General features: G+C 36.9%; 1 protein-coding gene across 1 annotated transcript in view; it reads right to left on the reverse strand.

Moving 5' to 3' along the window:
• Positions 1–14,560, reverse strand: part of PLS1 (plastin 1) — a 108,564-nt gene that overhangs the window by 26,004 nt on the left and 68,000 nt on the right. The window contains exons 3-8 of the mRNA XM_043595226.1: positions 12,952–13,115; positions 10,749–10,878; positions 6,932–7,064; positions 5,071–5,152; positions 2,116–2,281; positions 1,892–2,034 (exon numbers count right to left, since the gene is read on the reverse strand). Coding sequence (XP_043451161.1) covers positions 1,892–2,034; positions 2,116–2,281; positions 5,071–5,152; positions 6,932–7,064; positions 10,749–10,878; positions 12,952–13,115 — 818 coding nt within the window. The remainder of the gene's footprint in view (positions 1–1,891; positions 2,035–2,115; positions 2,282–5,070; positions 5,153–6,931; positions 7,065–10,748; positions 10,879–12,951; positions 13,116–14,560) is intronic.

Here is a 14,560-nt window from a genome sequence, read left to right on the forward strand (position 1 = left end):
ACAGAATGCAGTGAAAGTGATATTCTGGGGTTTCCAAGCTCAAGCCTTAATAGCTTCTGCTTCCTCCCTCTTGAAGTTAGCCTCCATGTAGGAAGTCCCAACCATCTGAGACTATCAGACTGTGAGGAAGCCCAGTCTAGCCATGTGGAAAGGCCTCATGGAGACACAGTGAAGCACTACACATGTGAGTGGTGGCCTCGTGCACCCTCCAGACCAGTCCAACTGACAGCTGAATGCCAATGAGTTAGTGATCCCAACCAAAGCCATCTGAAGTAGAACCACTCAACCAAGCTGCATGAACCCACAGTATCATGAGAAACAATATTATTTTAAGCTGTTAAGTTTTCTTTTTTAAGGGTAAAGTGAATTCATTTATTTCTGCAGTAGACCTTTGGGGTTCTGTATCATCCTAACCTTTTGAAAGGAAGATACACAGTACATAATATAATTTTATGAGCATCATATTAGACATCATTGGGGTTTATTTCTAGATTCCCTATTTCCAAATAATGCTTCTTAAGAGTGTCGACATACTCATTTATTAATTAAGGCATTGAGGAGAAACAGGGGAAAAAACTCCCTATAGGTAAAAACAAAATCCCAAAATAAGTTTTCTGGGTATACCGATAAATATAAAAATTAAGCTATTACATTTTGAGTGGCTTATTATATAGCAATAGATAACTGAAACATCCATCTACTAGTGTGTACCTGCCTGTGTAACTGGTAAGCTTCTCAAGAGTTAAATCTTTGTATCCCCTGTGCCTTGCAGAATACCCCACGGGAGGGGTTTAATAAATATCTGATGAACTGAATTTTAAAATAAGAGAGCACCCCCAAAATAAAATTTTATTTTATTTTTTTTCACAGAATATCAGCTCTTTTATAATCAAGTGATTAAATTTTAAATGAGCATGTAATAGATGAAAGAGAAATATAATGTCATTTCAAAGAAAGAGACTGTCATCTAAGCCCATTATGACAAAAACATAATCTGATTGAAGGTGTTAATATATCTACAGAAAATACAAATAAATGCTAATGCTGATTAGTCTGGGGTTGGAGGGTGGGAAATATAGAGAAGAAGGAGTCACAGGGACCGAGTTTGGCAATGCATGCCAGGGAAGTGACCATGGGAGAGCTGTTAGGCATACAGAATGTTACAGTTTCCTCAACAAGCTCTCCCAGTAGGGAGGGAAGCATTGCAGGCTACTTTGGTTGAGAAACATACCTGAAGAATTCCTTTTGTCTACTGATTCCCTGTGCCCTCAGATATTTGGTCTCCTGTTAGCTGGTTATTGGCAAAGTGGGAGTAAGAGTGTTGGACTGGAGAGGTCCACGAGGGCCTCTCGTCCAGTGAACAGATGAATTTTTAGTTCAAATAAACAGACTGACATCTTCATTATAATTTAGTCTTTCTGTGGCATATGAAATGGGAAAGTACTTTATCTGCTAGCACAGTGCCTTCTCACAGCTAGTTGTATTTCTTCTTAAATATCAATAAACCAATTTTTTTTATTGCAAAAAGAGTATTTTGTCCTTTTTATTTTTTAAGACTTTATTGAAATTCTAGTTAGTTAACATACAGTTAATACTACTTTCAGGTATACAACAACACAACAACCCTAAACCTCCATACAACACCTGGTGCTCATCACCCATTCCCCCATCCTCTTTCTTTCTGGTAACCATCAGTTGAAACTCATTTTTTTTTAAAGAAAAGATTTTGCAATTATAATTGGGAGCTCCATTTCAGACAGAAAAACACAAAGTTTCATTTTCTACACTGTGTCGTTATGAATTACACTTCAAGTTTATGTCTGAACACCTTTTGCGTTTTTACATTCTATGTCCTTATTTATGTCACAACGTTGAGCATTAAAATATAAACCTTAATGTCGCTGCTGAAGTTGTTGATGGTACGCCATCCTGCATTGGTCAGATGGTAGTTCACCCATCGCAGCAATAATTCCTCTGGAGAAAGCTTCATCAGCTCTTCTAGATCCTCACCCTCATTTAGTAATGCAATTAGAGCTGAGAGGAAAACAATGAAATATAAATTCTTCCCATAGTAAGTAGATGTCAATGAAAAGTAAATATTTTTTATGGTTCTACCTTCATTCCTGGAAATCTCAATATCGGCAAAAAGACCAACTTTGATGATCTGCCAGAGAAGTCCCAAGACCAGGTGAGGTTTTCCTTCTTTGAGATCCTGTGCACCAATGTTGACCACTGTGCAACCAATGGCTGAGGCAGAATTCAAGGCCAGGTTTAAATTTTCCTGAATTGCCACAAGGAAAAATACATGTGAGAAAGTACTTTTCAAGTCTTATCAACTAGTTTTGAAAGTAAATTAGAAACAATAGATTGTGAAAATTCAGATTTTAAAACATACGTAGTATTTACAAAAGCAAAATACCCTAGTCAAGAAAAAAAAAACCTATGGTTTTAACCGTCTCTTTACTACTCAATCTCTCTCCCTTGCACTCATAGATATTATATGTCATTTTCATCCTATCATATTTCTCTTCTTTCATACATCACAATACTACATAAACCCATCATCATGAGGTAAAAAACTAGATTATCGCAACTTTGCAGTCCTTTACAAATTGAATGAGGCTTCTTTGGGATAAAGTTTCATGGAAAACTGGTAGTATCCCAGCAGATCTATTCCCAGAGCTCTAAAATTACTGATTCAATATGACAGATTTAATATCCAAATTAACACTTTGCTCCTTTTCAGAGATCTGTCTTTTCCCATTCCATTTTGGAATACTCTTTCAAGCCTCCTAAAAATCTAGACTATTATCCCCTAGAATGTTATCTCTAAAAATAAAACTGTAAAAGATTTAGGCCTCAGGCCCATCCTGTAGTTATTGCAAAATAGCTAGAAAATATTTTTTATTTTCTTTAACATACAGCATACAAATGTTAAAAGTAAAACCAAACAATAAATTTGTACAATAGTGAGAAACACTGCATTTCAGGGTCAGTGCCATAAAAAATTATGTGACACATGTATTCTATGATATATATGAATATTTTCAGCAATCATTAGATACTAAACAAAGCATCCTGACACAAGATGTGAAAGAAAATAAACTTCTCGCAACTGCAATCGGAAATGGCTTCTTGAAGAATTCCTGCCAGGATTATGCAATATTATTGGTTTATTGGAAAGTGGGAGACAAGAAAGCCATGTTAGTCAACAGTCAATTCAATACTTCTCAAGGATAACAGGAAATGGGAGTACCCCTTAATAGTCCAAGATAAACCATGTACCAACTGCCCCAAGGTTGTAGCTTCCTCATAAAAGAGACTAAACAACTTTAGCAGAATCAAGGATTGTATTTGCCAATAGAAATGAAGGATAGAGCTTAGCAGTAGCTCACTTTTAATAGCTGCAGCTGTGGCTAGTGTATTAACTAGTTGCTATTGCTACCATGATACAAGAGTGGCAGTATACCATAGTGATTATAAGGATGGGCTCTAGATCTAGACCACTGGGATCATATCCTGGGTAATTTCTCAGTACCTCAATTTTCTCATCCGTAAAAACATAGGTATCTTATTTTAAGAGTGCTGGGAAGAGTCAAAGAGGTAATTCATCAGTTTGTTTAGAACAGTGACTGGTAACTAGTAAGTACTTAGTAAATACTAATTAATATCTACCACTGCTCTAGAGATTTTGAGGGGAAAAGTGTGGTGACTATAAATTCCTGAGTTCAATAAGACTTGAATGGAGAAGCTGACTACAGAACATATAGTAAAAAAGAATAACCCAAATTCTGTGAAATAGTAAAACAGGTGGTAAAACTATACAGTACTCTTATTTCAACCAAGAACAACAGTATCAAGCAAATATTTGTTAATAAAAGCAACTTGGGGGCACTTGGGTGGCTAAGTCGGTTAAGCGTCCAACTTTGGTGCAGGTCATGATCTCACAGGTCATGAGTTCCAACCCCATGTCAGGCTCTGTGCTGACAGCACGGAGGCTGCTTGGGTTTCTCTCTTTCCCTCTCTCTCTCTCTACCCCTCCCCTGCTTGTGTGTGCTTTCTCTCTCTCAAAAATAAGTAAACAAACATTAAAAAGAAAAAAGAAAAAATTGTATTAGAAAAGCAACTCGGGGCATCTGGGTGGCTCAGACAGTTAAGTGTCAAACTCTTGATTTTGGATCCATGGGTTTGTGGGGTAGAGCCCATAGTGCAGACAGCACAGAGCCTGCTCTGGATTCTCTCTCTCCCTGTCTCTTTGCCCTTCCCCTGCTCACATGCATGTGCATGCACTCTCTCTCTCTTTCAAAAATAAACTTAAAAAAATAAAAATAAATAAAAACAACTGAATGATTACAATTATATAACTTGAATACTACTACCTTAAGTTCATTCAAAGCACTTTGAATCTTAATTTCATTCAGTACAAAATGCAGCTGAATTTTATTTAATAAAAACCTAGTTTTTATGGAAACTGAAATTACGTTAAATCAAACATCTTACATGAATGGACCTTGAACCCATTATGTTAGGTGAAATAAGTCAGAGAAAGACAAATACTATATGACCTCACTTATATGTGGAATCTAAAACAAAACAAAAAACAAAAAATACCAAATTCATAGAGAAAGAGATCAGACTTGCAGTTATCAGAGGCAAAGTGTGAGGGGAGGAAAAATTGGAGAAAGGTGGTCAAAAGGTACAAACTTCCAGTTATAAGATAGTTAAGCACTAGGGATGTAATGTACAACATGATGACTATAACTAGCACTGCTGTATGATATCCAGGAAAGTTTTTAAGAGAGTAGATCCTCTGAGTTCTCATTGCAAGGAGAAAATTTTTGTCCTTGTTTCTTTTTATTGTATCTCTATGAAAAGATGGATATTAGCTGAACTTATTGTGGTAATCGTTTCACAATATATGTAAGTCAAGCCATCGCAGTAATGTATGTCAATTATTTCTCAATAAAACTGGAGTAAAAAAAGGTTTCACCTGGGCCTAACCACCCATTAATAAAGGCCTTACATTTTACAGCACAATAACATGATTACTAGCAAAGGACAAATACTTACAGAAATAGTGAAATGGGTGAGCTTTTTCTTATTAATGGCTCTTTCATCAATTGTATCTGGTTCAGATAAGTTGATCATCTTGCTAAAGAGAAAATGACAATAATTTAGTTTAAGACTCCGAGTTTATTTAAGATAAATAATTTAAGTTAAATAATTTAAGACTTTTTAGTTTGTTTTTGCAAGTAGACAAAACAGCTAAATTTTGAAAAGTAATAACAATCCATTTCTTTAAATATTATACTGTGATTCACATCAGGGACTTACTTTTTAAAACTTAAGAAATATTCCCTAACCTAAAACAAATCCGTCACCCACTACAATAGTAATCTCAGCATTTCCTCCTAAGTTTTTAAAACTTGCATTTTCTTTATGTGAGTCCTGTCTTTATGTCATTTAATGACCATCAACATTCAGCAATCTGAAATGTAAAACAAAGAAATCCTCAAAAAGCCAAGTTTCATAAAGTGGTATCAACAGTGTCAAAATTACTGTTGCAGAAAGAGCCAGAGACATGGTTTTTCTAAAACTTCAATAATTCAAACATTTAAAAGAAATTAATATAAAATTTATCTCTAGATTTTAGAATCTATTTTACATTTTAAAGTAAAGATAGGATGGGGCGCTGGGGCGGCTCAGTTGGTTAAGCATCCAACTTCAGCTCAGGTCATGATCTCACAGTTCATGATTTCGAGCCCTGCATCGGGTGGGCTCGAGCCCCGCTTTGGGTGAGCCCCACTTCCCTCTCTCTCTCTCTGCCCCTCAGGATTCTGTCTCTCTCTCTGCCCCTTGCTCACTTGTACCCTCTTTTTCTCTTAAAAATAAAAAATAAAAATAAACAAAAAATAAAGACAGGAAAATATCCATTCAGCTCATAATAGGAATCTCCTCTGAAGGTCAGAGGAAGAGATCAGCATTACAGGTGGAGGTCAAGGTCTATTTTACATATTATATTCTAAAAACTAGTACCTTGTACTTGAGGGTAGGTTGGGTTTTTTTTTTCCTTTTAAGTAAAAAGACTGAAAGAAATATGCCAGAATATTAATGATAGATAATTATGGGTAATAAGAATATCTGTGATACTTATTCTCTTCTTTGTAAGTTTTCTCTATTTTTATAAACTTAAAAAAAAAAAGACACCTGCTTTGTACAAAGAAGTATGCTGGAACTATAGTTATGGTACACACAACAGAGACAAAGAAATGCTCTGAGAGAGTTTACAGCCTAGTGAGCAGAAACATACTGCAAAGAGCCAAGGATATGACAAGATTGATTTAAAACATTAATTTCATTTAAGCACAAATGAGATCTTTCTTTTACATGTCCTCATGTCCCTGTCCCAGTCAATACTCCCTTATTGAAAGTGAAAAAAAAAAAAACCCTTTGAACGTTTTTATTTTATTTTTTTTTTAATGTTTAGTTTTGAGAGAGAAAGAGACAGAGTATGAATGGGGGAGGGGCAGAGAGCGAGGGAGACAGAGAATCCAAAGCAGGTTCCGGGCTCTGAGCTGTCAGCGCAGAGCCCCACATGGGGCAGAACCCGTGAACCACAAGATCATGACCTGAGCCAACGCTGGATGCTTAACCAAGTGAGCCACCCAGGTGCCCCCTGTGAATGTTTTTAAATACATCGGAGGAATAACTCAAAGTTTTCCTGGGATCATTAAGGAAATAGATGGAAAAGTCACCAGAAAAAGAAGACATTGCTTTTGAAGAAAAATGTGGGGACACTTTGGTACTTAATTTTCTATGTAATATGAATTCTTTAATACCTACACACTTGTTCGCAGAACTGTAGTTTTCATGGAATGCTCATCAATGAGACAGAAAGAACATATCTCCCTGAACCTAAAGTTTGACTCACCAAAGAAGAATGCCATCCGCAAGTGATTTGAAAAGACTGCCATCATGAGGATTCATGGGTAGGAGATGTTTACAGTCAGGGTCATCCTCCAGAGCTTTGTTTATCCAGTTAACAAAAGCCACTTTTTCTTCCTCTGGAAACAGAAAATCATAGTTAGCAAACCTCACTGCACAAAATTAACCATACTACAAAAACATACTTTTTAACTTATGTTCAAAGATAATAAATGCTTATTATTAAAACTCTACTAAAATACTAAAGGGTTTAAGAGGGCATAAGGGCTTAAAGAGAGAGGGGAATTCATTCCACTTTTTCATCTGATATATTAGGGGACAGGAAGATATATAGCTTAAATGAGCACAATAAATATTCTACTTGATTCTAAAATCTTTACTAATACATATTGTTCCTGAAAGCTAATGAATCAGAAGCTGACTCTCAGAAGTCAGATTACACACATACACACACACCAGGGTTAAAAATACAAGAAACAAATTTCCACAACAATAAACTCCACAACCCCCACCAAAATTTACAGAGTTGTGATCTGGGGCTTATAACAGAAATGCTAATTTCAATCAAGAGTTATTTGAATGAATAAAACAGCTCCATTTCTGTGGAATTCCTACTATAAGAAAGCTGATGCAAGTCTAGATATGAGGATTCTCAGTCATCTGCATCCTCAACTTCTCAACATATCATTTCTTCTGTGGGTACACTGACCTTTAGACAGAAAATATTGTTGAGCTAAGCAGTGGGAAGAATAGGAAGAAAACTTAAAAGAAAAATGTTCTACTGCTTTATTATTACTCTGTAAATATAAAAATCATTTAACAACATAAATCTTCAAAGAAAATAGTTCCCTTTTTTTAAGGTTTGTTTATTTTGAGACAGAGAACAAGAGTGGAGAGGGAGAGAGAGAGAGGGAGAGAGAGAATCCCAAGCAGGCTCCGCACTGTCAGTGCAGAGCCCAAGGTGGGACTCAATCCCACAAACCATGATCATGACCCAAGGTGAAATCAAGAGTCAGCTGCTTAACCGACTGAGCCACCCAGGTGCCCCATAATTCCCATTTCTATCACAGAGTAGCATATGGTGACTTGACCTTCCCCAATTCCTAGAATTAGGTAATTTTCCTAAGGGCATATTTGGCAGGCACTCCCAAAATGTTATCCATCACACACACACACACACACACACACACACACACACACACACAGACGCAGTTACTAATATTTCTCTTTTGTACATATCATAATCTGCCTTTTAAGATTATCTTCTTGCTTCACCATACATACCTCCTCAGAGACTTAGAATCTAGGGATTTAAACATCAATGGGATATGGTGCCTTCCATTTTAGTTCCAGTTGTGGTAACTTTGTATCTTTATGATAAAGATATACAAAGAAATACAACATAAGGGATATAAATACACCACAAGAGAGATATAAGCAATGTTTTACAGAATTTAAAGAAAGAAAGAATCACTTCCAGTTGGGGTGGTCAAGAAAAGGCTTTATGGAGAAGGTACAATTTGAAAGATGGATTTTTAAGATGGGCAGAGAAAGGAAAGATGTTCCAGGTATAGGAACTGGGATTGAGAAACTGTTTCACAACTACTAGGATGGCTATAATAAGCAAAATGGGCAATCACAAGTGTTGGTGAGAATGTGAAGAATTGGAACTTTTCATACATTGCTAGTGGGAATGCAAAATGGTGCGGCAACTTTGTAGAATAGTTTGGTAGCTTTTAAAAATGTTAAACACAGAGTTACCAAAAGACCTAGCAATTCCACTCCTAGGTATTAAGATAAGTTAAAGCATATGTCCACACAAAAATGTGTATACAAATGTTCATACAGCATTATTCATAATAGCCGAGACAACCTGAACGTCTATCAACAGACAAAAGAACAAACTGTGATATCATCCAAAAACCAAAATATTGTACAGCAATAAAAAAATGCCGTATAATATATGTCACAACATGGGTGATCCTTGAAAATATTATGCCAGTGAAGGAGCCTGTCAACTCTCAAGTGAAAGGCCACTGCTGTATGATTTCATTTACATGAAATTTCCACAATAGGCAAATCTACAGAAATAGAAACTAGAGTAATGGCTGCCAGAGGCTAGGGGAAGGAGGAATTGGGAGGGACTGCTAATGAGCATGGGGTTTCTCCTTGGGGTAATGAAAGTGTTCTCAAATTAGACAGTGGTGATGACTGTTCAACTCTGTGAATGTGCTAAGAACTAATGAACTGTACACTTTCTTTTTTAAATGTTTATTTATTTTGAGAGAGGGAGAGAGAGAGTGGGTGGGGGAGGGGCAGGGAGCGAGGAGAATCCCACGCAGGCTCTGCACTGCCTGAACAGACATTCAATCGACTGAGCCACCCAGGCGCCCCTGAACCATACACTTTTAAAGGGTGAATTTCATAGCATCTCAATTATATCTCAATAAAGCTGCTCTTTTTTAAAAGCTACTAAATACTCCATACCTAGTTCTAGGTAATATTTACATGGGTAATTGTTTACACATGTACATATTCCTATGTAAAAAAAAAAAAATCATCAACCATCAAGCCATATACTTAAAAATAGTACACTGTATGCTCTTACTATGTGCCTCTTATACCACAATAAATGAGAAAAATATATATATGATGACAGACATCAGAAAGGTGATTTCCTCTGGGGAGAAACAGTTCCTGTTCGAGGCATGAAGGAACCAGTGAAAGTGATGAAATGTGTTCTCTTGATCTGGTGGCAGTTACATGGATGTTTACACATGCAAAAATTCACTGAGCTGTACCGGTAAGATTATAGCACTTTGCTAAATGCATATTATATCTCAGTAAGAAGATCTTTTAAAATCTTTTAAAATTTGACAACATTTTCATTAGAATGCGTAGGTAGAAATGGAATTAAGGACTGAATCCCTATCAAAAAATAGACGTAGCATTTACAGGCCACTGACTTTAACCACACTTCTCTAGTGGGAAAAGGATAGAAAAAAATTACAATGGGTGGGAAAAGTGTGAGTATATTGCCATAGAAAAATCCAGTTAGAAAGGAAAACAATCAACGGGACAATTAACAGATTCAGATCTCAAAGGAAAAGGGGGAAAAGTTACAGTGAGTTTTTGTTAATAATTTAAAGAGCACAGTTCGAATTATACTCCTATGAACAAAAGGAACTGGGCCAAAGGTTCTCAGACATCTCGACCACGAGAAGTAAGCTTAACATGGGGTAAGACATATCATCTTAAGAGTTAATGTGACTCTGGATTTCCCACCGGGCAACAATCCAGTGATTCTATCAGATTCAGCAAATCAGGTACTGTGCTCTCTAGTCACCCAGTTGCTTGATAATCAGGAATCTCAGGTCCTGGAAAATGGAAGGGAAATGTCCTTGCAATAAACCTCTCCATAAATTCTCAGATCAGGCCTAAAAGCAAACTCAATTCACCAGTCAAGATGAAAAATCCATTCAGAGGTCATGACTGAACACAGTCAATGCCGAAATGTAAACAATTTCTATTTTGTTCTTTCTAATCTCTTTGCTGTGTGCTGTGTGCTGTGCCTGACACATAGTAGGGACCCACTGATTTCAGTGATTCTACAATTTTTCATCCTGACAGCTCTGAAACTGAGAGGCATGTCAAATTTGATGGCACATTATAGTCTGATTTTCTTTCAATGGTACATAAAACAATGGTGTGAATTACAATGAACAGCATCTTAGATTTGATGAAATACCAGACTCAGTGAATGAGTCAATGAATGAAAGATCAAACTTAGAGTTGGAAGTTACCTGAATAAGAATGCTGTGTGCCCTCACTGGAAATGGATGATGTTCCTCCAATAGCAGTAATCCCTTCCCTCTTGTTAATTATTTTGCGGAACGTCTTACTGATGTCTTTGCTTTTTAACTCTTGCATCAGCTGGAATGGAATATAAGTAAAATTGAGCCTTGGTCAAATCATCATAAAAAACCTTTCAACATGAAGAATTACAAGTTATTTAGACTTCTTTATTTATTTGGAATGACATCAAAATAAATCCTCATCTGGGATTCTCACCCTTATTGCTTGTGTGCATAGACAGCACTCATGTCATTTTACCCATAACACAAAATGTACAAACGTTTGCACTGCAAGGACTAAAAGAAACTTTGTTATTATTAAGCTTAAATTGAATGCATTGAAATTATTCTCCTACACTTGTCATGATCTTTTGTATTGAAAACTAAAGAATAACTACATGATGAAGATTTTTAAATGCTTTAGTGAAGATATTTGCTTGTCTGAACATTGCAAATGCATACATGTTAAAATAAATAAGTCAGGTGTCACAGGAAATAACGTAGCATGGACAAACACCCTCTCCCAATCACTCTTGTGACTGGCCAGACTGAATTTAATCAGTACTCTAAGCAGCAGCCGGAGTGAAGTATTTTTGGGTTTTTTGTTTTTTAATTTAAAATTTTTTTTTAAAGTTTATTCATTTGGGGTGGGGGAGGGCATGCATGGGGGGAAGGGTGGAGAGAAGGAAAGAGAGAGATTCCCAAGCAGGCTCTGTGCCAACAGTGTGGAGCCCGACGCAGGGCTCCATCTCATGAACTGTGAAATTATGACCTGAGCAGAGATCAAGAGTCGGGTGCTTAACTAACTGGGCCATGCAGGTGACTCCAGAGTGAGTTCTTAAAATTTCGCATCTGATCATGTCACGTCACACTCTCTTCCTCCTACATCACTGGCTTCCTATTGTACTTACGATAAAAATGAAAATCCTACAAGATCCTGCATGACCTGACCCCAACTTATTTCTCTAGCTGCATTCCTTACCTTCACCATCTCCCCCCATCCATGCTCAACTTGTTTCCAAGTGCTTGAGAGTATCCACCAACCCTGAAGCCAGCCTGTCTCGCACATCATTCATTTCTCCCACTCAACCCCTTTTACCTGTTTAACATCTTACTTCAGATCTCAGCTCGGCCTTCATAGTTTCCGACACGTTCTCTGCATCCCTGGGATCTCTAGCCTCACCAGCAAGTTCAGCTCCTACTATGAACTCTCAAGGGACCCATACTGCTCTACCATAGCAATTACGATAGATCTCTTTTAGCCATTTGTGTGACCCTGCTTCCCCACATGTAAAGTCCCTGAAGGCAGGGATCATCTCTCTTTTTGTTCATTGCATTATTCGCACACAGTGTGCCTAGCAGAACCTAGCAAGAAAGGAGCTCAAATCTTTGCTTAGTGAACAAAGGATGCAAAACCAGACGGTTCACATTTCACAAATATTTAATCAATTACATTAATGGTTATATTTTCATATGAAAAATACAGTCATGGTGGTGGTGGTGGTGGAAAGGTGTGGCAGCTCACTCAACTGCTGGCTGGCAATGGCAGTGTGGCCATCTCTCTTGGCCTGACCTTTTGAAACACAAGATATTCAATATTCAGTGCTACAATCTACTTTTCTTTTGTCAGTTAAGTCATGTATTATTTTTCATCTTGTTCGGTTCCCTGAGCCTTGAGGTACTTTTTAATAATGACACCCATGTTATCATAGCCAGCATTGGGATTTACCTGGTGGCATTTGCTGAAACTAAAGATATCACTTAGCATGAGGAAATAACCAGTTTCCAGGAGGTATAGCTTCCATACCTTAGCTATTTCAGTCACACACAAAAATATTCCATTTCTCAAGACCAAGTACTGAGACATTAAAACATTCTATACACACAGATAGTCAATAAGCACTGAACTCAACTGTAGTCTTACTAGCACATAAGCTATTACTATTTAAATCTGACTTCCAACAACTTGAGAATTTTTTTCCCCTCTGTTTTATGAATTATTTGTGGACACTATTGTTGTTTTCATCCTACTAATCATTTTAAAGCAGTGTTTTTTCTGGTCTCTGAAGCCAGATTTGACCAGAGAGCAATGACATTACTAAAACTCTTCTCAAAGCAAAAAGATCAGTAACCAGAAAACTGAATTACTTACTGACACAAACTCTTCAAAACTGATTTTGCCATCTTTGTTGTTGTCAGCCACTGATAGAATTTTCTCCACAATCTCGCGCACCTTGTAGCCAGGCAGAGGAAGGCTTGCTTCCTTAAACAGGTCCTGTAGTTCATAGTCACTAACATACCCACTGTTGTCAATGTCTGTAAAGATAAATTATAAATTGTCAAATCTCATTTGCACTCTTTATTCAAGGTGTGCACCCTGAAGGCCTCATGGGAGATTCACAGGCAGGTAGAACCTTTCAGGTTTGTCTCACAAGTGGCAGTAACCTTTTCTCCTGCACCTGAACTGTACAAGGGAGTCTATACACTTTATCAAAATATTCGTAGTAAATGGACTTTATCCCCATAGGTTTAGGACTACCATGTGTATTTTAAGTGCACAGTTTGAACAATGCTCTGACAGATGAAAAACTCAGGTTTAGCAGAACACCCATCCAGACTTTAACCTCACAGAATTTACAAAATGGATCTGCAGGCCCCACATTCTCTATAAAATATGTGCATCATATTAAATACACATAAGGTATCTCTGTTCTACATTTCACTTGGTGGCACTTCTGTTTCATTTGTTAATAATTCATTGCTTCTTCATTATGTATTTATGATACCATTATGTAGGCCGAATCATGTTTGATGGCGTTTTTCCATCAAGTGTTCAAGAAATAATTTCACACCTATATTTGGACTCTTGGAAGGGTTTCCAGGTGTTTTCACGTTATCGCTGAGATGCCCTTCCCTGGGTTTTCCCTAGAGACTAGATAACACTTCTTGACACAGAACAAAGGCAACACAAAACACTTCTGCCCAGAGTTGGCAACATGGCTTTGGACTGTCTGATTAGTTGCCTGGATCCACTTTGTTATATAGGCTTTCTTCGTTCATCTGGTAACAGTTGCTGTGTTTCCTGTATTTTACTTTTTCCTTTCAGTAAAAGAGCTGTCCTCACTATACTCAATTAATTATAAAGACAAAAACTTTTAGACTTAATAGTGTGCAGAACAAGTGGAAAGTTTCTAAAATAGAATCTACCAATAACCAAAATACTGCTATAATCTCAAAAGTCAGCTAATAAGCTAAACTAATGGACATTGCAATAAAAATATCACTTTCTTCGAACTTAGAGCAAAATATCATTATTTAGTACAAGTTCAGAATTGTTTCCTATATTTTGAGATAGACAAATGTTGTTCATAGCAATATTATTTACAGTAGCAAAAAGGTAGAAACAACTCAAGATGTCCTTCAACAGATGAATGGATAAACAAAATGTGGTACAGACATAAAATAGAATGTTATTCACGATGGGGGGTCGGTATTTATTGGGTAGAGAGTTTCAGTTTAGGAAAATGAAAGAGTTCTAAAGATAGAGATAGTGGTATGGTTGCATAACAACATGAATGTACTTAATGCCACTGAACTGGACACTTAAAAATTCTTAAAATAGTAAATTTTAGGTCTATTTTACCATAACTTACAAAGGAAAAAAAAAGAAAAAAAAGACAAATATTTTCACCTCTCATCTCTCCCTAGAGACCCCAAAATATCCCATCTAGTAAGGTTGGATGGGCATGTCCCTCTGCCTC

The sequence above is a fragment of the Prionailurus bengalensis genome, chromosome C2 (assembly GCF_016509475.1).
Source record: "Prionailurus bengalensis isolate Pbe53 chromosome C2, Fcat_Pben_1.1_paternal_pri, whole genome shotgun sequence".
NCBI classification, from domain to species: domain Eukaryota; kingdom Metazoa; phylum Chordata; class Mammalia; order Carnivora; family Felidae; genus Prionailurus; species Prionailurus bengalensis.